General features: G+C 41.6%; 2 protein-coding genes across 6 annotated transcripts; one reads left to right on the top strand and one right to left on the bottom strand.

Annotated features, from left to right (window-relative positions):
* Window positions 1–9,357: 9,357 nt before the first annotated feature.
* LOC121806706 lies at window positions 9,358–13,420 on the bottom strand. 5 transcript variants are annotated; one of them, XM_042206832.1, is made up of 13 exons: window positions 12,974–13,032; window positions 12,741–12,823; window positions 11,998–12,129; window positions 11,783–11,903; window positions 11,542–11,640; window positions 11,389–11,454; window positions 11,166–11,282; window positions 10,957–11,031; window positions 10,643–10,745; window positions 10,364–10,411; window positions 9,757–9,878; window positions 9,592–9,689; window positions 9,358–9,517 (listed from the first exon to the last, which is right to left on the bottom strand). In XM_042206832.1, the coding sequence occupies exons 4-13, from the start codon at window positions 11,801–11,803 to the stop codon at window positions 9,469–9,471; spliced, it is 798 nt and encodes a 265-aa protein (XP_042062766.1). In that variant the 5' UTR covers window positions 11,804–11,903; window positions 11,998–12,129; window positions 12,741–12,823; window positions 12,974–13,032; the 3' UTR covers window positions 9,358–9,468. The 5 variants fall into 5 exon arrangements, with proteins under 5 accessions (XP_042062766.1, XP_042062762.1, XP_042062763.1 ...); XM_042206828.1 differs by lacking the exon at window positions 11,783–11,903 and having other exon boundaries at window positions 12,044–12,149; window positions 12,974–13,414; XM_042206829.1 differs by lacking the exon at window positions 11,783–11,903 and having other exon boundaries at window positions 9,602–9,689; window positions 12,044–12,149; window positions 12,974–13,414.
* Window positions 13,421–14,084: 664 nt separating this feature from the next.
* LOC121808980 lies at window positions 14,085–14,600 on the top strand. Its single transcript, XM_042209534.1, has one exon. The coding sequence runs from the start codon at window positions 14,085–14,087 to the stop codon at window positions 14,598–14,600; it is 516 nt and encodes a 171-aa protein (XP_042065468.1).
* Window positions 14,601–23,702: the final 9,102 nt, after the last annotated feature.

The following is a 23,702-nucleotide window of genomic DNA, read 5'->3' as shown; positions in this document are numbered from 1 at the left end:
GTCACTGCTTACGTTTTTGTAAGATACTGTACTCCTATTTAGCCAGGGATGTTGGCTATAAATAAGAGGTTTGCGAAGAAGTTGAGCACACCGAGTTCTGATCTCAGACTCATTGCTCTTCTCCCTCCTTCCCTCTGTAAACCTTTCAAGTTTTAAGCCAAAGTGAGTTTTTAAACTCTTTTCTTAATACTTGTCTTTATAGATTACTTTTAATCTACTCAAATTATTTCCTGAAATATTTTCCATTTGTTTTTTGAATATAACAAATAAGTTCATAATATTTCAATCACAAACAATAAGGTTTCAACCAATACGTTATTACACAACACGGCTTTTGCCAATAAGTGTTCTAACAACAAGGTTTTAACCAACAAGTTTGATGGTTCGAATATCATGAACTCTGATAACGGAATAATCATAATTAAAATTGAGTTACTGTTCACAGTTGTTCACTATTCACTATTCACGAAAAATCTTAATAATTCGAAAAATCTTAAAAATCATAATAACCTGGGTGAAGATAATCAAATTAGATATTTATCTAATGGATGAGTCAAACTTCTAAATCATTCCATGGATCCTCATCCTAGCCCAACAAGTCTTCTTATAAATAGTGATGAGATGTGGAAACCCTAGCACACCACAACACACAAGACAACTCCAAACCCTAACCCTAGCCGCCGAGAAATCAGTTTCTCTCTCTCCCTTTGCCTCGATTTTTGAGCCATCATAGTAGGGAAATCTAGGGTTTTGGTTAAGCTTCTTCTTGTTCATTCTAATCCAAAGAATTGAATCGAGATAGATTGTTTGGTGTAGTGTTCTTCCTAGATCTCATCTAGACTATTTTTTATTCTTCGAGATCCGCCCACACGGATGAATAATCAAGGACGTGTGAATAGTATGGAAGATTCGTGGTCGATAAATCAAGGATCTCTGGGTGGTGCAGCTAGCAACGTCAATCCTATGATGGATCAAGAGGTAACAATCATATGTTCGTCAAAATTGCATGTTGTATGTGTTTTGATGTGTTTCATCTATAGATCTAGAATAATTGCATGAAATTGGAATCGAATACATAATCACCTAAATACATCCGTAAGGACCTGTTTGTTTTTAGTCATATCATTGTCGGGTTAATCGCCGAAGCCAAGAGCAAAAAATATCAAACTAAAAGAGAGGGGCGATGTGAAATTATAAAACAAATATCTTTGTTGTAAAGAAATATTGCAATTCAGAACGCTTAAAATGTACACTAGGAATTATTATTTTGTCAATTAAAATAATATATCTATTGAGTCGGAGATTTCCTAGCTCTCTGTTATTGGGTTGTGCAAAAGTTATTGTTGTTGCATTGTGGATACTGGAAATTATTCTTAGTACGAAATTGACGATAAATGTGAATAGAGAAAGTAGATGCAGGATTCGACCAAAAGTGACAAACTATGCAACAAGTAAATTAGTATCTACTACCTCCGTCCCATAATGAGAGTCACATTTGCCATTTTGATCTGTTCCACAATAAGAGTCACATATCATTCTTATCATAAATGACAAACAAGACCCATATTCCACTAATTCATTTCACTTTCATTTTATTATAAAACCAATAAAAAAAGTGATTCTCATATTTCATTAACTTTTCCTTGTTAGTGGTGACACGAATTCCAAAGCATTTTCCTTGTTTTGTTATTTTGCAGCTTGAATGTTTCCATTTCTGCCTCCGAGTCCTTCATTAGACTGGAGAATCTGCTTCAGGACCCCACAGTAACAATAAAGAATGTGCTAAACTATTAGCAGGAGTAGAAACTGCGGCTGTTAAGAAATTACAACCTTCCAAATAGGAACTCGCCAATCCATGGGTATACCAGGAAGTTACAAAGGTTGTACCTGTGAACCAACCCCCTAGAGCAAAATAGGCACAAGGAAAGAGCAATAGGCCGGACCAGCCTACAAAAACGAAACGGTCCCTCCGTAACCAGTCATCCATAATATCAAATAAATCATTTTCGTCTTTGGTAAATTTACCAAGGGCTATAGTCATAGTGATCCTCTTATTCAACGACTTAGACCATTTCCGAGCACCTCATAGTATTTTCGAGGCGTCTGAAGATTCGATCATTTCTCTACGATTTCTCTTGCACTGCCCCTTCCAACGGGTTTCGAACAGAAAATCCTTTATTGGCCCCCAAACTGACCTGGGGAAATCTACGAACTCAATTTGATTATTCTTTGTTACTAAGTATCTGAACTGTGAACTATCTTCTTATGGCTCATCAATCAGACAGATGAATCTTTTCAAAGAGCTGTTCAAGGAGCAGGTGAACCCCATCCCTCACTACTAACCGATCTTGCGATCTACCTCCCCTCTTCTTCGATTAACTAATGTTATTCTTTCTAATATTATTTTTTGTTATTCTTAGATCTTGTTTGTGAGATTGAGAAAAAGAAAGCTATTTCTAGACTGTTCTAATTTCTATGTATACTAAACTATGCCAATTGCATATACATAATTGTATTAATTTCTTTTTTCATTTTCTTTGAGTTATAAATCGAGATCTGTTTCCTGAATGTATTTTCCATTGTGTATCATTATATGGTGTTAAGGACTCAATTCCTTAATCGGTGATCGGCGGCGGTATCGCTCGGCGATCAAGACTCCTCCGGCGTCCTGCGCACAGGATCGGCGGTGGCTTCTAGCGGCGGCTGTGCGCGGGGGTTCCTCCTTCGGGCAGCGGCAAACTAGGATTAGTAATACGAGTATAATTTTGGGGGCAAATAACGTAATTCTCATTGATCAATAAATTAATGACATAGCCCTATTTATAGACTAAGGACCCTAGGGTTGGTTCGACTCCTAATCCTAATACATCTCGGGAAAGAACCAACAAAGAAAACCCGAAATAAATAAATAACCAAAATAAACTAATATCCCAAAAATAAGAAATAAATAAAAGGAAATAAATACTCCTAACACTACTTGGGAACGTAGTCTCCGAACAAGTCGGGCGGCCGTCGGTTCCTTCGTCCCTTGGTCGTTGCAATCGACGGCTGCATGTCCCTCTCCATAATCGTCGATGTTTCCTCCGTCCCTTCGGCTTCGCGTGCGGGCTCCTCGACTGGCTGCTGCGGTTCCTGCATGAGGATCGTATCAACTCCCCCCTCCATAGCAACCTCCTTGTCCTCAAGGAGCACATTCGGAAACTTGCGCTGCACCAATTCCAGTGGTTCCCATGACGGTGAATCCGTACCATCGGACCAACGAACCAAAACATGCTCCAAGGGCCGATCTTCGTGCCACAATACTCGCTTGTCCAACACCCGCACTGGATAACCCAACGGTCTGTCCCCTAAGAACTCCGATGGCAGTTCCATGCCATTCTCCGCGTCGATGCCTGGCACAAACTTGCGAAGGAGGCTCACATGGAAGACGTTGTGAATCCTACTTCCATCCGGCAAGCGTAACCGATACGCGACTTGCCCAATACGCTCCAGCACCGCAAACGGACCATAGTATCGATGTGCCAACTTGGCCGACCGAGGACGCGCCACCGAATGTTGCCGGTACGGCTGGAGTTTCAATAAGACTATGTCGCCCACCTCGAACTCCAAATTTCGACGGTGTTTGTTGGCCGACTGGCGCATTCGCTGCTGGGCGCGCTCTAAATTCTGTCGTAACTCCACCAGTAACTCCCCTTGTTGTCGGATCACTTCCGCCGCTGACGGAGGCGTCGACCTTGATGGAGGTGCAAAAATCAAACTCGGTGGCTCTCGGCCGTAGAGGGCCTTATATGGAGACATGCCCAAACCTGCATGATAGAAGCAATTCAAGGCTAGCTCTGCCCAAGGAAGAAAATTTGCCCATTTGGATGGTCGATCGGTTGTGTATGCTCGCAGATACTGTTCCAAACCTCTATTTTGGACCTCCGTTTGACCGTCCGATTGTGGGTGGTAAGCCGTCGAAAAATTCAGTTTCGTGCCACTGAGGCGCATCAAATCCTCCCAACACTGGTTTAAGAATACCGAGTCCCTGTCGGAGACCAATGTCTTTGGGAAACCGTGGTGGCGAACAACCGTATTGATGAACAAATGGGCCACCCTTAAAGCATCAAACCTCGTCGGTAATGGTGCAAAATGTGCATATTTAGACAAACGGTCTACGACAACCATGATTACCGTGTAGCCGCGGGATTGAGGCAAGCCGGTAATAAAGTCCATGGACACGTCCTCCCAAACTTGGGAAGGAATTGGTAGCGGCTGTAACAACCCAGCCGGCTTCTTAGTCGAGTACTTCGTCGTCTGACACACGATACAAGCTTCCACAAACCCCTTTACCTCTTTCTTCGTGTTCGGCCAGTAAAAATCCGCAGCCACGCGGCGCAACGTACGCTCGAACCCGGGGTGACCCGCCGACTGCGAGCTGTGATATTCTGTCAATATAGGCATCCGCGCCGAAGAACGCGAGGTCACAAATATACGGCGGTTGTAAAAAACCAGTCCGTCCACCCAGGATAATTGATTCGGGGCCCGCCCCTCATTTATTTTTGCCGTGATTTCCCGCATCTCTGGGGATGACGCGGTTTCTCATCGAAGTAAATCCAGTAGCTGCGGTATTGGATGTGCCGCGGCTGCTAAAAGCGCGCCTGTGCGTTCTGCATCGGGGCTGTCCTCGATTTCCGGTGTCGCCGCCTCGCGCGCATCGGACGGTTCATCATCCTCACGCCGTGATAGCGCGTCTGCTGCTCTGTTCGTGATCCCCTTCTTATACTCGATAATGAACTTATACCCCATGAGTTTACGTACATAAACCAGTCCGTCCACCCAGGATAAGTGATTCGGGGCCGGCCCCTCCTTTATTTTCGTCGTGATTTCCCGCATCTCTGGGGATGACGCGGTTTCTCGTCGAAGTAAATCCAGTAGCTGCGGTATTGGATGTGCCGCGGCTGCTAAAAGCGCGCCGGTGCGTTCTGCATCGGGGCTCTCCTCAATTTCCGGTGTCGCCGCCTCGCGCGCGTCGGACGGTTAATCATCCTCACGCCGTGATAGCGCGTCTGTTGCTCTGTTCGTGATCCCCTTCTTATACTCGATAACGAACTTATACCCCATGAGTTTACGTACATATAACTGCTGTTCCGGCATCTGCACTATCTGTTGGAGCAATTCCTTCAAGCTCTTATGATCGCTCCAAATGATGAACTCCCTCCCAAGTAAGTATTGACGCCATTTCTGCACAGCCTCGACGATCGCGTACAACTCTTTATGATAAGTGGAGGCGACTCGGCGACGAGGGCCTAGTTTCTTGCTAAAAAATGCAATCGGGTGAGTATCTTGGAGTAACACTGCGCCAATGCATGTATCAGAAGCGTCAGTCTCGACGCAGAAAGTCTTCTCAAAATCAGGTAGTCGAAGCACTGGGGCTGTCGTCATGGCTCTTTTAAGATCCAAGAAACTCGAATCCGCTTCTGGGGTCCATACGAACGCGTCCTTCTTCAACAGATCCGTCAAGGGTGACACGATCAGTGCGTATCCGGCTACGAAACGACGGTAATAGCCGGTTAGTCCCAGAAATCCGCGGAGTTGCTTAACATTCTTTGGCTTTGGCCAAGCCGTCATTGCACTGATTTTGTTGGGGTCGGCCATAAGGGAGCCATTGCTGATCAAGTGCCCTAAATATTCCACGGTGGAATTGCAGAAAGAGCATTTGGATAACTTGACGAAGAAACTGTGGTCTTGTAAAACCCTCAATACAGCGGACAAGTGCTCCCCATGATTCTCCAGAGTCGGGCTGTAAATCAGTATGTCATCAAAAAAAACAATGACGAACTCCTTAGCATAGGTTGAAAAATTGCGTTCATAGCTGCCTGGAAAGTCGACGGGGCATTCGTCAACCCAAAAGGCATCACCAGGAATTCGAAATGGCCGTCATGTGTTCGAAAGGAAGTTTTAAGTACATCCGTATCATGCATCCTGATCTGATGGTAACCTGACCGCAAATCTAGCTTCGTAAACACCCGGGCCTTACCCAATTCGTCAAAAAGCTCATCCGCCGTGGGTATTGGAAAATGGTCCGGTACAGTGGCGGTGTTCAGCGCACGATAATCAATGCAGAAGCGAAACGAACCATCTTTCTTATGAATCAGTAGCACTTGTGAAGAAAAAGGACTGTTGCTTCTTTGAATAATCCCCTGGTCCAGCATGTCCTTGACCTGCCGCTCTATCTCGTTTTTTTGAAAATAGGGATAGCGGTACGGCCTGACGTTGATCGGTTTCGTGGCCGGCAACAGATGTATGCGGTGATCATAAGGACGCGATGGTGGCATCCCGGACGGCAAGCTGAAAACCGGTCTGTAGGTCTCCAAAACCGCCGTTATAGCCGGCGCAAGATCCGCCGGAAAGTCTTCTCGGGCCCGGGCCGTGGTGATGGTCGTTTCTGGTTCCAAGAGCATGATCTCAAATACTTCCAAACCCCCCGAAGAGGACAGCAAGCTCGCCAGTGAGGCTCCATCTATCTTGTGGGCAGATGGCGTCACCCCCGTCAAAGTAATACGGCTCTCCCCGTGTGCAAATTCCAATGTTTTTCCCGCGAAATCCGCGGTCACCTTCCCCAACGATTCCAGCCAGTCCATACCCAGAATCACATCTGGACCGTGAATAGGCAGAATGTGGAGATCCACCATGAAAACCGAGCCTTGCACCTCCAATTTTGTCTGTCTGGAAACGTGGGTGCAAAGAAGGGTCGCCCGTTGCCCACGATCACCTTGAATGGACGAATAGGCGAGAGTGGTAAGTGCAATGATTCTGCCACCGTCGGGTGGAGAAAATCCCGGTCGCTCCCTGTGTCAATTAGTACGCACACCTCGCGATTGTGTATAATCCCCACGACCTTCATTGGCCAAGACCGACGACCCCCATCCATTGCATGAATATGCGACACGTCCGTCGGCCCAGTCTCGTCAGCCGGGTATCCTTCCGACTCATCATCATCCCCCTCTTCTTCCTCTGCGTAGCATAGCAGTCTCTGTTTGCATACGTGCCCGACACTCCACTTCTCGGGGCAATGTAACACAGACCCAAACGTGCGCGCTCCGTTTTTTCAGCTTGGGATACCCTAATCGTGCCGGGCCGCGGCCTTTCCCCTCCGCGACTCACTGAACCCGAAGGCTGTCCCGCGGCGGCTGTGCCTGTTACCGATGTATGTGCCGCTAGGCATTCGGCGGCCCTCGGCTCTCACGGTTCTGCCACGGCCAACGCTGTGCGGCTGAAAAGGCGGGCTGCGGTCCGCGCTCCTGCGTAACCTCCGTCCACTCCAAAATCAAAGCCATCGCGGCAGAAAAAGACTCCGGTCTGTGTAACCTAACGCGCTCTTGAATGTCTGATTTGAGGCCGGCTACAAACAAGGTGAACAACTCCAATTCCGGGACCCCATGGACCCGATTCAAGTATTTCTCGAACGTACTGTGGTACTCCAACAGTGGACCCGTTTGCGTGAGTTTTGCCAATAGCCCAAAATAATTCTGAAAGCTCTTCCTATCGAAGCGATGGCGAACATCCTCCAGAAATTCGTTCCACGTAACGAACTCGTTGTTAGCACAATAATTAAAAACCCATTCCGCAGCCGGTTGGTCAAATAACATCACCGCATAATGTAATCTTTGAGCTTCGGGCATCATAAGGTGATTGAAGTAATATTGGACTCTAGAGATCCAATTTGTCGCGTCTGACCCGTCGAATCGCGGTGGATCCATTCTCACCCCTTGCTGTCTCTCGAAACCTTGCGCATTACCCTGATATCTGTGAGGGGGGTCCCAACATGTCGTCGGGCGATTATAAGCTTGATCGAACCCCCCACAAGGCTGCCTCGGATTGCGATTGCCTTGTGTCGTCCAATCGGGCCCATTACGACCGAAGTTATCGCGTCTCGGCCTGGAGTCCTGTGAACCCTCGCGAAAACCCCAATTAGGGGTTCTCCCGCGACCAGCCCTGTCGCCCGATCTCATGCGACGAGCGTCGTCATAGTCCCAATCATCTCCGACACCAAATCCCGAGGGCGGCTCCGTTTCCCGCGACCAAGAAGGGTCAAGATTCTCGCAACGACGGTCCGTATCATCCTTTTCTGTCTCGGACTTTCCCAATCTCTCCAATCTCTCTAGCACAAGATCGAGGGTCGCGGGCCCGGTTTCCTCAAGGCGCGCCTCCTCCGGTTGGCGAGACTCACCCTCGCCATCGTCCCCATATTGTCCCCGGAAAACCCCACCCTCGCGGCGGCTCGCCCTCGGCGGACGGCAACCAAACCTAGACGCTGGGTAGGAATCGTGGCGTCCGGAGCCCCAAACAGCCTTGCCGTTGTTGTGGTTGTAGTTGTTGTTGTCGAAACGTTTCATGAGTACTGGATGAAAGCACCAGATGTTAAGGACTCAATTCCTTAATCGGTGATCGGCGGCGGTATCGCTCGGCGATCAAGACTCCTCCGGCGTCCTGCGCACAGGATCGGCGGTGGCTTCTAGCGGCGGCTGTGCGCGGGGGTTCCTCCGTCGGGCAGCGGCAAACTAGGATTAGTAATACGAGTATAATTTTGTGGGCAAATAACGTAATTCTCATTGATCAATAAATTAATGACATAGCCCTATTTATAGACTAAGGACCCTAGGGTTGGTTCGACTCCTAATCCTAATACATCTCGGGAAAGAACCAACAAAGAAAACCCGAAATAAATAAATAACCAAAATAAACTAATATCCCAAAAATAAGAAATAAATAAAAGGAAATAAATACTCCTAACACTACTTGGGAACGTAGTCTCCGAACAAGTCGGGCGGCCGTCGGTTTCTTCGTCCCTTTGTCGTTGCGATCGACGGCTGCATGTCCCTCTCCATAATCGTCGATGTTTCCTCCGTCCCTTCGGCTTCGCGTGCAGGCTCCTCGATTGGCTGCTGCGGTTCCTGCATGGGGATCGTATCATATGGTGACACGAATTCCAAAGCATTTTCCTTGTTTTGTTATTTTGCAGCTTGAATGTTGCCATTTCTGCCTTCGAGTCCTTCATTAGACCGAACATGAAGACGAGTGGGGGTGTTGACCGTCGTGCACAAGAAATTCTTGAGTAATTCCTCGAGTCTTTGCATGTTTGGGTTGCCAGCGCATGTACAAGTGTTGAGTCTTAGGACCGCCGATGATCGGAACGATAGTCGAGATAGTCCTCGACCGGGTTAGTTGAGCTAGAGAGCTCGAGTCACATATTTGATAGGATAATACTTGAGAGAAGAAGATTATATATGAATTCATTCATTCATTTTACTATATAATTGGCATTTTACATAACTGAAAGCATAGATAAATGCTCCAAATCTAATAATATTCGAATACAATGAATCTAAAACGCTTTCAATATTCAATTGGTTTGAGCATCACAATCCAAGTACATTTCCATGCACCAAACATCAAGAATACTCTAATTTCACAAGAAATATAAAATCAAAAATCACCACAAACATAATTTCTCATCAGGCTTCTCTCTTTGGTGCTGAAAAATTCATTGAAAAACATTTTTCAATATTAGCAAAAATGGGGAGTCTCCCCAGAGAAGAAGAAGCTTACTTCATCCCACCTTGGAGTGCATTCACAATTTCCTCTCCCCTTGATTGGATGCCCTTTAGGTACTCGATGAGGACACGCTGCTGGTACGATCCACCCTCCTGTGACGGGAAGATTATGGTGAGCAGTTGAACCAAAAGAAGCCAAGAATTCAAGAGGGATGCTTACAGTTCTGATCAACACTCGTTCAATACGTTTCTTCACAACAGCGTACAAGTCTTGGGGTAAAATGTCGCCTTTGGCAATAGTCAATCCACTGAGTAGGAGCTTGTTCCATTCTGTTTCTGGAGCTGATGCATAAGCCATCATGAAAATGACAATGAGCTTTCAAATGATTTATGATACTGTTGTATTCTCAACATGATTGAGGTAATGAAGCAACAACAGGTGAAACTCTGCTAAATCCAAACAAACAGAGAACAGATCAAACTTAGAATTTCTCAATTAAGGATCAAGGTAAGGATTTATTATAAATTTGAAGAGAGCAACTAGTTACCATATGAATAGGATTGAAGCTGTGAAAAAAGAAGGCATACAAAACAAGCATTGATATAATCATAAAGGAAAAGGGAAAAGGAGAAGATAGAAATGAAAATGTTGCTGTTCCATTTGTCATCAAAATATTTTAATGAGAATAAATCCAAATAGAAAAGATGAGTTGCATAGTAAATTTCTTCAGATGTTTCAACTAATGCCAGCGAAATGTGGTCCTTGAAACTATAAAATACTACTGTTCTTGTTCCCAATTTTGCATACTTTGTGAAAGATAACGCACCTTGGATTAATGTCTCGAGAAACTGCTCTGGTTTCAAAACCTCGTTTCCTATACCCAAAACAACAGTAAACCATCGATTAATTGCACTGGGTAACAATATTCTTAATATAATGAGAGATTGATACGAATTTGTGATGTACCCCATATTCAAAGTACGAAAAGTAGAGTAGAGAAACTTGAAATAAACTGGTTAACAATATTGTTAATATAATGAGAGAAGTATGAAAAGTAGAGTAGAGAAACTTGAAATATACTGGTTAATATATGTTACAAATATACCTTTTCGTGCATAGCTACGCTTAGAGAGGACTCTGGAAGCATACAGTTGAAGAACCTTTTGCAACATAGCCTCAAGCCCCGGCTTGTCCCCGTCTTCTTTCGCCTGCACATTAGCTACGGTCACTTGCTTAGCTTCAAGCCAAGAAACATGATGTCATATCGTATGTTTAGAGTGCCGACCCTAGTCATGTTTAGGACAAAAAAAACATGATATTTGTTGCGTAACAATCAAGATAGCATCGGTATATTGGTGAGAAATAGTCATTGAGAACGAATATGTTGGCGGGAAGATGAATAACCAAACTGTAACTTACTTGCCGCAGCTGTGCATTAACTTCTGCAAGGAAACCTTCGTCAAGTTGGCCTTCTTGCTCTCTTTGGTTTAATTCCTATAATGCCAAGAAGCATATAAATAAGAAGAAAGGTTGTAGTTTCAGAGAAATCTAAAAATGGAAACTGAAAAACTCCAACAAGAGCATCTAGTGTTATATAATCTGTTGGGGTGAAGATACAGTGTATGTACCTTTTGCATGAGGACGAGAGCATCTGGATCTCTGGGAGGCCAAGAAATCTCTTCTTCTTCATCAATGACAGGCTTCAGAATAGCCTTAAGCACATCAGTAGCCGACTCTATCTTTTCCTGAGGGGATTGAAGAGGTAATAAACAAGCAGTAATTTGGAACCATATTCAGAAAGTGATTCATTGGAACCTGGCAACAATAATGCTCAAATTAAATGGCCATTACTTTAGTCTTGTGAACAAGACGATCCACCACACTCATCAGGACTGCAGCCAATTCCTCGTAGTCTTTCTATGAACGAAAATGAAAAGGATAGCTTAGTCAGGAAACATTCGTAGAGTGTATGAATATAAACCCGGACAAAATCAAGAATCATGCCTTGTCATCTTCAGATTTGCACGTTTCTGTTCTAGCTGCAAGACGTATCCAAAATCCTTCGTTGAAAGCAAGAACATTCTCCACAACAAGTTGCTGAACCTGCTTCGAATAAAAAGGAAATACTGAACAAACATGATGCTTTCAAAAAATCAATGAAAATTTGCAGGATAAAAGTTGAAATCAAATAAACAATCAGGAATAAATTGGACAAAAGTAATTCTAGCAAATGTATGAAACTAACCAACTTATCAGCAATGCACATGAAATCAGTTGAAACAATTGTGTTAAGTCAATCGTAGCGAGAAGTTATATTTTGTCAGGTCAGGTGGAGAATTATAATGGGGAGTCTTATGGCAGAAGACCTGAATTCAGCAACAGATTATTATGCATTTCCAAGCAATCCTTATTAAGCTATATAGCAAATAAAACTTGCAGCATCGAAACGAATATGCATACATAATACACTGTTAAGTTGATAAACACGAGGAACAGCCCTGCTTACTTCCTTGTCATCTGCATCCCGTAGTATGTCTATTAGTCGATCTATCTCCACGGTCTTTTTAAACGATTTTTCAGCATCCTTATCGACTGCACAGATCAAATTTCTCCTGTTTATTAAATCCAAGCAAGAATGCGACAATCAATACCCTCCAAAGAATAAATTCATCATGAATATGGTTCTCAACTTATGTCTTTGAACATGGTTTTCACTAGCTTTCTAATGTTTTATTCATCCTTATGGCATGATTAATAAATAATCCAACTTAGGTATCCTTCACTTTGAGTGATTGGATAAATTGACAAAAATATAGGATTCAGATAAGATAGTCAAACAAGCTCTAAATTAATCAATATGACAATGGAAGAGCATTGTTTATTTACATCAATTCATCCTATTTCTCAATGTAAATGATCTCTTAATCAAATACTATTTGGTTTCTCACATACCAGGGGAACTGATCCATAACAGTGAAAGGTTTTATCAGGAACACATATACTGATGTACATGCTTACAAATAATTACATTAATAACTTTGACAGGACATGTGCTATACATATACATAAGCATAAAACTAACAGATTCAATTAAAAAACACAGGAAAAGGTTTAAGATCAGTAGCATCTTTCAACTGACAAAGGAATGTGACTTTCGAAACCTAAAAAAATGAAATAATAGAAAGCAAATAAGTAAAAAATACCTCTGTTTCCATCCAACAAATTTCAAGGAAGTGACTTTTACTTGTCCAAGCATCCTATTGTTCCATCTCCTACACTGCAAGAACTATAGAATTTGCAAGACAAAAGACAGAGATTAGTTTATCTTGTTTAGCAAGGTAATATCAAATCAGATCTTTCTTATGCCCAAATAAATCAATAATTTCAGCAACACATTTTTAACAAGTAAACAGAGAGATTGAAAGAGAGAGGTTACAGAGCAAACATGGGAGGTTGAAGTTGAAGTGAATAAACATATAGCAGTTGCCATTTTCAGTTGAATTCCCTAATAAAAACTAGAAGAAAAAATGAATATATTTATTCACAAGAAGCATGAATTTTAATTTGAGCTCCGCAGCCTCAGATTTTTCTTATCGTTTCGCTCATTATCCCACGCCAAAATTCAATGAAATTGCTTTAAGAATCGTTTTAAACCAGTGAAACCGGACGGTCGGACCGGAAACCTGTTTGACCGGTTTTCCTTTTTTTCTGCCTTATTTTGTTTTCCTGAAATTGAATTGCTCGTTGCCAAAAATTCACTTCCCATCCCCCTTCCTGGGAAAACAGATTGAGCGTGATTTGTGCCTCTGTTGCTCGTCGCCGGCGAATGAATGTAACAGTTCGAAACAGAGAAAAGAAGAGAGAAAATGAGGAGAAAGTGTAGTGACAGGATTTACAAGGAAAATATATTTGCAGTAACCTTAAATATGAGAGAAAGTAATAGAGGTAAGACCGAAAAGAAGAAAGAGAAAGTTACTACACAAAAATGGCGGTGAAATTGAAAAAAAAAGAGAATGAACATTTGAATGAATACTATTCTCTCCATCTCTCGAAAATGATCCACTTTCTTTTTTAAGTTTGTCTCATCCTCATTACTAAAAATATAAGAGTACTAGCAGTGCTGACCGATCGCAAGGATCGAGCGATCGGTCACCACATCGGATCCCACAGGCTCCCATTGTGGAGTAGGAGCCGATGAACACCTCCAAATTGCCTCCCGCCGAGCGCCTCAGCCGATCGCCCATCGGCTCTTCATAGGCCCTGCCATCGGCTCTCGTTGCGGCGAGCCTCCTATAAATACCTCACAATCCCATTCATTCCATACACCACATCCTTCTCTACTCACATTTTCTCTCACTAGAAATGTATTTCAATTCTTCTTTAGATTCAGATTCCGATTCCAACACCGGCGAGAATAACCTAGTCATTGCCCCGGATGTGGGAACGTGTAGCAGAGATAACGGAACGACAACAGCAGGAACAACTACAGGCAGCCATTCCGGCGTCGTAAGGCGATTCACCGTAACTGCGCCGCGGCTCACGATAGAATGTTCGCGGATTACTTCGTCGAGGTGCCACGCTCTCCGGCGACAGTTTTCCGTCGCCGTTTCAGAATACGACGGCCACTTTTCTTGCGCATTGTAAACGCGCTTTCATCGCGTTATGAGTACTTCCAGCTCCACACCAATGCAACCGGCAAGATCGGATTGTCGCCACTGCAGAAATGCACGGTTGTCGTGCGACAGCTGACTTATGAAGGAACTACCGATATGTTCGACGAATATCTTAACGTCATCGAGATGACTGGACGCGAATGTCTGAAGAATTTCTGTCGGGGGGTGAGGGAGACATTCAGAGACACCTATCTATGGAAGCTGACCTCAGCTGATTGCCAGTTCTTGCTGGATTTGCACGGGAGGACACACAACTTCCCCGGGATCCTAGGCAGCATAGACTGTATGCACTGGGAGTGGATGAACTGCCCTACCACGTGGAGAGGCCAGTTTACGACCAAGTTCAAAGGCACTCACCCCACCGTCATACTCGAAGCCATTGCCGACTAGCGGCTATGGATTTGGCATGCTTATTTCGGTGTTGTCGGGTCGAACAATGACCTCAACATCCTACAGTCCTCGCCCCTCTTCAATCAACAATGCAGGGGTTTAGGCCCAGCTATCAAGTTCACTGTCTACGACAATCCGTATAAGATGGGGTACTACTTGGCTGATGGCATCTATCCGTCGTGGCCCTTTTTTTTACGACGGTCAGATGCCCAACTGAGCCGAAGAGGTCTTATTTTGCCCAACAGCAAGAGGCCGCTCGGAAGGATGAGGAGCTGGGTTTTGGTGTGCTCCAAGCGCGTTGGACAATAGTTAATGGCCCATCGCGTTTATTCTACCTTGGAGATTTGGTTGATATCATATATGCATGCATCATCATGCATAACATGATTATCGAAGATGAAGGTGAAGGAATCACATGCGTCGTCAATGAAGACACTGCTGATGATGACCGTCAGGGTCTCATCGTCAGGGTCTACCATACAACGATGATGACCGTCTTTAGGCATTTGTAGACATGCGCCAGGCCGAAGCCCATCGTGCACTCCAACGTGATATGATTGAAGAAATGTGGTCACGTAGGCACTGATGTTTTGTTTTATTGTAATATTTTTTGAAATTTGCTTCTCATTGTATTCTTTTTTTCAATATTGTAATACATCGAAGAATTACTTTATTCATGCATTTTAACTTAAATTATTTAGACATTGATTTAAAAGTGAAATAAAATAATGATGATGTGGAAATGAGATAGACTCTCATTGCAGGGAGATAGACTCTGAGATGAGCTTGGGAGAAGGGCCACCACTGCTAGTGCTCTAAACTTTTTTATCTATGCTTTATCTTCTTCACGCAACATAAAAAATATAACTGCGTAAAATCTTATCTTAATTAGAAAACAATTAAATCCGTAAAAAGCACTCGGGGATGGATCATCTGTTGTGTTAAAAACAAAGCAAAGGCTGCGGTGGTTAAAACGAAGACCAATTCATTTTGAAAAGCAGCAAATATAATAGAACCTCATTTCTTTATTCAATTTATGATGGTGGGCATACGATGGAAACACAAAAAGTCCATACTTTCGCTTTCTTACTTTACAATGTATTCCCTATATCCCATTAAAAATAAAATGTTTTCCTTTTTTATTATCTTATTAAAAATAAAATGTTTTCTAAAATAGAAACAACTTTATTTCTACTTTTTTGTCTCTTTTACTTTACTCAGTATTCATTAACTCACAAAATAACACTACATAAAATCTCGTGCCGATTCCCAAATGTTTCATTTTAAGTGGGACGGAGAGAGTAGTTAGTAAAATATTATTTTTAGTTTGCATCGTTTCTTTTATTTTAAAACTAGTAAAATATTATGTAATCATATAGTATTATATACTCCCTCCGTTCTCAAATAATTGTTCACTTTGATTTCGGCACAGATTTTAAAAAATTTAAAGGAAAGTGAGTTGAAAAAGTTATTGGAATAAGAGTACTATTTTATGTATTAGTTTTATAATAAAATGTGAGTGAAATGAGTTAATGGAATGTGGGGCTTACTTTCTATTTATAGTAAAAAGTGAAAGTGGACAAATAATGAAGGATAAACGACAATGGCAAATGTGGAAAATTAATGAGGGATGAATGGAGTATATGTGTATGTATTTAAAGGGATGTATTAATATGACAACCATCTTTATTGTAACAGCATACCACCATTTTAGGCCGTTAGATTTGAAAATTGTATGATTCTCAAGCTGTCATGTGGCAGCTCATTTTAAATAAATTGGAACATAAAAAAACCTACATCATTTGTAATAGTTTTTTACTTTATCAGATTGCAACTTTATGAATATTGCAGTGTTACCAAAGAGTATTTATAGTTTATATATATTACTTTATTGTACTTGTTTCTGATATAATTTATTCAAACGATTGCAGATTTTTTCTCACATTATTACTGATTATAGCTTTGTGGTCTGCAGTCTTCCTTCAATTTCAAGAATGCGGGATATGCCAAATCAGTTTATGATTACAACAATGCAAAATCCGAGCGTATCAATATGCAAGTCTTGCAATGTGCATAACTCGCTTGCTTATAAAAAGCCACACTTTCATTACTTTTAATGTATTATCAATGTCAAACCTGTTTTGTGCGGTCGAGAGGTCTATCTACTTGGCTATGCCAAAATAGTCATATAAATGAATGAATCGAATTACAAACTCCAATACGACCACGAGGGATTATACCGAGAGTAGCCGTGTGCGTCGTTGGCTACCGGCAGAAGCTGGACGGTGTAACGCCGTCCTGGCCATATGTTTGTCAGTGTTCATCGAACGATGAGATATCGATGAAAGGATTATTTTTCTAATTTTTAATTCTTGGAATTAAAAGAAATCATTAAAATATTACTTTTTATTTAATGTTAAAAGATAAACATGGGAATATTTTCCTTGATTTAGGAATATTTAAATGATTGACTATATCTTAGGAATTAAATATATTTTATTTATTTCGGAATGGATGTGGACAAGAATAATTTAATAGTTTCTTAAAATATATATATCTAGAGTCCTAATAAGGATAAATAATGAAAAACTGTAATCCAAATATCTAAGCGATAATTACAAACTCCGTTTGTATATGGTCTCCATCGATTGGTCTACAAATTTATGAAGCCAGTTTCTAATATTATCGCCACCCATGCTGTGTGGACAATAATTCTAAGAAATAGCAAGTTCATGTTAGAGCTTTTTATAATAGAAATCACATTTCGAGTGATTGGATAGTGTAAAAACTCTTATTTTATTTTCCAAGGAATAAAACAGATTATTTTTATCATAATGTGTTATGTTTTTACATTTAATGGTTATTTTTACATATTTAAATGTTATAAGAAACGTAACAAGTCAAAATCTTTATTTTAGTAGACCAATTGTGGGCGACGTCCACTTTAAGGTAACACGGTCAGTTCTGAACAAAGAAAAAATAGAATTTCACAACCCAGATAGGCCTTGACCACCTATTGTTAAAGGTTGCAATGTAAGTCCTTATATTTTTAAGCCTTACTGAAATAAGATGACATTGGTGTGGTATAGCACTGAACGAATCTAATAGCAAGACATGTCTTTATGCTATCTACTGAAAGACGAGGTCTTGATAAATAATTACTCCCTCCATCCCAAAGAGTATGAACTTTGGGTTCGGCACGAGTTTTAATGCATTATTGGTAAAGTAAGAGAGAGATATATAGAAAAAATTTTTTAAGTATTGTTAGTAGAGAATGGGTCCTACCTCATTAGAGAGAAAAAAATTTCCAAAATTGAAAGTTCATACTCTTTGGGGACGGACGACAAAGGAAATAGTGCATACTCTTCCGGGATGGATGGGTATTTCTTAATCAACATATGTTAGCATTGAGCATACACTATTGATTAGGCATTACTTTGATTTACTAAATGGTGCGGTTTTTTCGCAACCCAATAATCCTGATATCTAAGGTAGTGGTGATTAATATCTAGCGGTGGTAGGATTGCTATTATATTGTAACGCGCGCCTGGTGAGTCTGGTTTGATAATGTCCTCAAGTGGAGCTCGAAATAAGGTTTTATTATTCGGAACCTAACTAGTTGGAATTTAATTATTCCATGAATAATATATAAGTGTTTTTCTTGCTGAGTTCACTCTTAGAATTAATAAGATGTTAATTAATTACGTCTATAGCAGACAATAATTAATTAATGGACATTTCTATCTTAAACGGGGGAAATAAATCTTTAAACAAATGAGGAAACCCGGATTACTTGTTATTTCGGAGTTGGATGGACAATGCAATATTATTACTGTAGTGACTGATAACAATATTTCAATATAAGTGCTCGTTAAATCGTGGGTTCAATTTAATTAGAAGAGCTAATTGGGTAAGGTCAATATGTAACTTAATATAAATAGGAGAATAAAGGAGAGACAAAAACACACTTAATTATTATTGAAGTTTTTGTCCACTCCTATATACAGAGGGGGATGAAATTTTATTTCTTTAACTACTCCGTGAGAAATTTCTGTCTTCTTTATTTAAATCCTAATATCATGAGCCCACAGTGATATCGGAATACAGTTCGGGAACCAGTTAGAAGATTCGTGGTTGAGTAAAAAAAATCATCACGTGGAGAAGTAGCAAGCCATCTATGATTCTTTGAAGAATGAAGAAGGTATTATTCCGTCTTCGTAGAAAAATATATTTTAGGTTTCAATTAATCAAAAGCATGTTTTAATTCAAGTTATGAGTATGATACATGTGATAATTGCGTGAATAGAATTTGTCTAAATAATCTGCTAAATAGATCTAATTCTATAATTTTTTTTATTTTAAATTAACTCCATATAATTCTTTAATTTTTTTTATTTTTTATATTTTAAATTAACTCCTATATGAAGGAGGAAATTATAAATAAACTCCTATACTATAGAAATGATGAAATTACAACTGATGTTAAGAGGGATCAAACTCGGCACCTCATACAATAGTGTCTAAGCTCATTGCCACTAGGGCAAAGGCTCTGGACGATCTAATTCTCTAATTTAGTTGTGCTTTCGTTATCGGGTCACGTATCAACTCCCCCATAGTTAAAATTCACCTTGTCCTCAAGGTGGAAACCAAAAAACAACAAAGAGCGTTGATATAGCTGGGGAAGTCCTTGGACAATTCTTAGATCAATTGTTCATAAGTTCCTCGGCTAAGGTACCGAAATCTGAAATTCTGCCAAGCAAGTCCACAAGAGGAGCCTTCACTTGGTCATCTAGAGTAAAAAATATTGAATCATTTTACTGAATCATTTTTCCCAAGAGAATTTGCATGTGTTCTCCATTGTTGCTCAACATATTCCGTTGTAGTCATAGCCAAAGCAGGATCATGAACCATGTAACCAATCTCTCCCTTAAAACCATTGTATTCCAAGTTAGCTCTAGCTAGGTTCCGAATAATAAAACCTTGTTTCGAGCTCCTCTTGTGGATGTTATCAAACGAGACTCTCCTCGCGCACGTTTCATCATAATAGCAATCCTAGCACCTCTAGATAATGATCACCACTACCCAATATACCTGGATCGTTGGGTTACGAAAAATCCGCACATTTGGTAAGTCAAAGTAGTGGATACTCAATATCGTATGCTCAATGCTAACGTACATTGATTAAGAAATTAATTATCAAGACCTCGTCTTTCAGTAGATAGCATAAAGACTCGTCTTGCTGTTAGATCCATTCAGTGCTATACCACACCAACGTCATCTTATTTCAATAAGGCTTAGAAATAATCGGACTGACATTGCAACCTTTCGCGATAGGTAGTCTAGGCCTATCTAGGTTGTGAAATTCTTATTTTTCTTTGTTTAGAACTGACCGTGTTACCTTAAATTGGACGACGCCCACAACCGGTCTACTAAAACAAAGACTTAGACTTTGTTACGTTTTATTATACATTTAAATATGCAATAAACAACCATTAAATGTAAAACATAACAACATCATGACAAAAATAATCTGTTGCATTTATTGGAAAATAACCATTAGAGTTTTACAATATGCAATCACTCGAAAGGTGATTTCTAGTATACAAAACCCTAACACAATGACGTAGTCCACAAGCTTCAGGATGCTCAGCAGGAGCAAAAGGCGGCAATGGATATGTTGGCGAAGCAACTGTCTCACATAGCAACTTCCTTGAGCGAGATACGAGGGAACGAAGGGAAGATCCATGCCTCAGTAAGGCCGCCAGATAGAGCTAACATCAGTCTGATCACTTTAAGATCCGGAAAGAGGTATGAAGGTCCATAGATGAGGACGAATGAGGAGACAAACCCCACATGAAGCAGGGACGAAAAAGGGTACAACCTCTAGACCTGGGAACTTAAAGGGAAGCAGTCCCGTTAGACCAGATGACCTTAGGGCAGGAGATTTGGAGAAGCCATTACCTAAAGAAGCAGATCCATTTTTCATAGATCCAGAGCCGGAAATAGAGAATTAGGAGGTGAGAAAAAGAACTGGTGAGCCCTCAGCTGGAGGATCTACTGGAGCAGGGAAACTACTGAAACTATTCCCGAGTCGAGGGGAAGCTAAGAAAAAGAAGGAAGAACCGGTAGACTTCATGGGCATTTTCGGGAAGTTGGAGATTAATTTACCGTTTCTACAAGCCTTGAAGTTGTCGGTCTTCAGCAAATTCATTAAGGAGTTTATAGCTGGAAAGACGAGGCCCAGCGGGAAGATTCTGATTGGAGAAAATGTATCAGTAGTGATTCATAAGCGAAGGATGCCATCAAAATGCACTGACCCAGGTATGTTTACCTTGCCTATTTCAATCGGTGATGTCAGAATTGAGCATGCCATATGTGATTTAGGGGCATCGATAAATGTTTTACCGCTTTCCATTTACAAGAAGCTGGTAGGAGTAGAGATGGTCGATACAAAAGTGATAATTCAATTGGCAGATAGGTCGTGTATCTGTCCAGAGGGAGTCTTAGAAAATGTTATCGTCAAGGTGCATGATTTTTTGTATCCAGCCCATTTCCATGTTATTATAATGAGTGATAATGAATCTGCTGAGTCTAGCGGTGTGCTCTTAGGAAGACCTTTTCTCCAGACCGCTAAGACCATAATTGATGTTTTCGATGGAACTATATGCCTTGACTACAATGGGGAAAAATATACCTTTAGCATCGATGAAGCAATGAAGAAGCCTCTTGATGTAGAAAATTTGCATGCTATCGATGTTATTAACCCCTTAGTCCAGGAATATCTTGAGACAGAATTGATGCAGGAACAGATTGAAAATTCAGAGATGAGTCACTCTATCGACAGAGAAGTGGCTGGATGGTGTGAAGCAATGAACACAAGTGAATTATCAGATGAGGAGCTAGCTAAAGCAGTCTTGGAATTCTGCACAAATCCAGGAGTAGCTAAGTCAAGGAAGACACCTCACGTGGCGAGCTTGGAAGGTTCTTCTAGGTCAGGGGAAGAAATGATATCTGATGGAACAGAGAAAATCCCTTGCCCCAAGAGGCAAGCACCCTGAAGAAAGAACTGAAAGTGCTCCCACCAGGCCTCAAGTATGCTTATCTAGAAGAGAATGAGACTTTTCCCGTTATCATCAACAGCAACTTGACCAAGGAACAGGAGGAGGAATTGCTGAATGTGATCAGAAGAAACAAGAAAGCCATAGGATGTACTCTCTCCGATCTGGTAGGAATCAGTCCTGATCTTTGCATGCATTACATTAGGCTAGAGGAAGGTGCGAAGGCATGTAGAGATCCACAACGCAAGCTAAATCCGAACATGAGAGAAGAAGTTTTGAAGGAAGTTTTGAAGCTGCTTTCGCTGGGAATCATTTACTCCATACCTGATAGTGAATGGGTTAGTCCGGTCCATATGGTACCTCAAAAGTCAGGAATACATGTGGTCAAGAATGACAAGAACGAGCTGGTGCCCACTCGACTAGTTACTGGGTGGAGGATGTGCATCGATTATAGAAAGTTGAATGAAGCGACGAGGAAAGATCATTTTCCCTTACCTTTTATTGATCAGATGCTGGAGCGTTTGGCAGGCTAGCAATATTTCTATTTCCTTGACGGATACAGTGGATACTTCCAGATCTACGTAGATCCTGAAGATCAAGAGAAGACTACATTTACGTGTCCCTTTGGCACGTATGCTTATAGAAGAATGCCGTTCGGTCTATGCAATGCGCCAGGCACTTTTCAACGGTGTATGATGAGTATCTTCTCGGATTTATTGGAGGATTGTATCGAAATTTTCATGGATGATTTCACTGTGTATGGGAATTGTTTTGACTCCTGTCTAGCAAGTTTGGATATAGTATTCAGGAGGTGCCAGGAAAAGCATTTGGTTTTAAATTTCAAAAAATGCCACTTTATGGTCCCTGAAGGAATTGTCCTAGGGCATGTAGTTTCAGAGAGGTATACAGGTAGACCAAGCAAAGGTTGATTAAGGATTCCTAGGGCATGCGGGTTTCTACAGAAGATTCATTAAGGATTTTGCGAGGATTGTCCAACCACTCACCCATTTGTTGCATAATGAAGTTGATTTCGTTTTCGATGAGGGGTGCAAGGAAGCTTTTTAGCTACTGAAGGATAAACTAGTCTCTGCCCCTATTATCAGAGCGCCAGACTGGAGTTTACCGTTGGAAATAATGTGCGACGCAAGTGATTATGCAGTGGGGGCAGTACTAGGTCAAAGAATCGATGGGAAAAGCTATGTGATTTTTTATGCATCGAAAACACTCAATCAAGCCCAGAAGAACTATGACACCACGGAAAAGGAAATGCTGGCGGTAGTATACTCATTTGAGAAGTTTCGCCCGTACTTGCTGGGGTCGAGGGTGATAGTCTTCACTGACCATGCGGCTATCAAGTACTTGTTGGCGAAGAAAGAATCCAAGCCAACATTAATCCGTTGGGTGTTACTTTTGCAGGAATTTGATTGGGAAGTTCGAGACAAAAAGGGGACAGAAAACAAAGTGGCTGATCACTTGAGCAGGATTTTCCAAGGAGAGACGGATGAAGCTATACCTGATGCATTCCCGGAGGAGCATCTGTACTGTATAGGAACATTTTCCAGACCCATCTGATGGGAGATGGTGATGGCGTTAACAGGTCCAGGAGATTCTGAAAAAGGGAAGTGTCAACTGAACGCCGAGCCTTGGTTCATAGACCTAGCAAACTACTTGGTCACTGGAGAAGTACCCAGTTCCTAAGAAAGCACCCGGGCCCAGAAGATGAAACTGAAAAGCGAAGCCAAGTACTATTTTTGGGACAACCCGTATCTATGGAGAATGAGAGCTGACCAGGTGATTAGGAGGTGTATTCCAGAATGGGAACAGAGGGATGTGTTGAATCATTGCCATGCCTTAGCTTGTGGAGGTCACTTTGGACCTAGGAAGACTGCAAGGAAGGTGTTAGATAGCGGTTTTTACTGGCCTACGTTGCATAAGGATGCTTTTGAGTTTTGTCAGAGCTGTGAGAGATGCCAGCAGACAGGGGGAATTTCTAAGAGGGATGAAATGCCGCAGGTCCCAGTGATCGTATGTGAGATCTTCGACG

This window comes from Salvia splendens, chromosome 6, assembly GCF_004379255.2.
Source record: "Salvia splendens isolate huo1 chromosome 6, SspV2, whole genome shotgun sequence".
In the NCBI taxonomy this organism is placed as follows: Eukaryota; Viridiplantae; Streptophyta; class Magnoliopsida; order Lamiales; family Lamiaceae; genus Salvia; species Salvia splendens.
The sequence above is the reverse complement of the archived record's forward strand: the minus strand, read 5'-3'. Positions and strand labels throughout refer to the sequence as shown.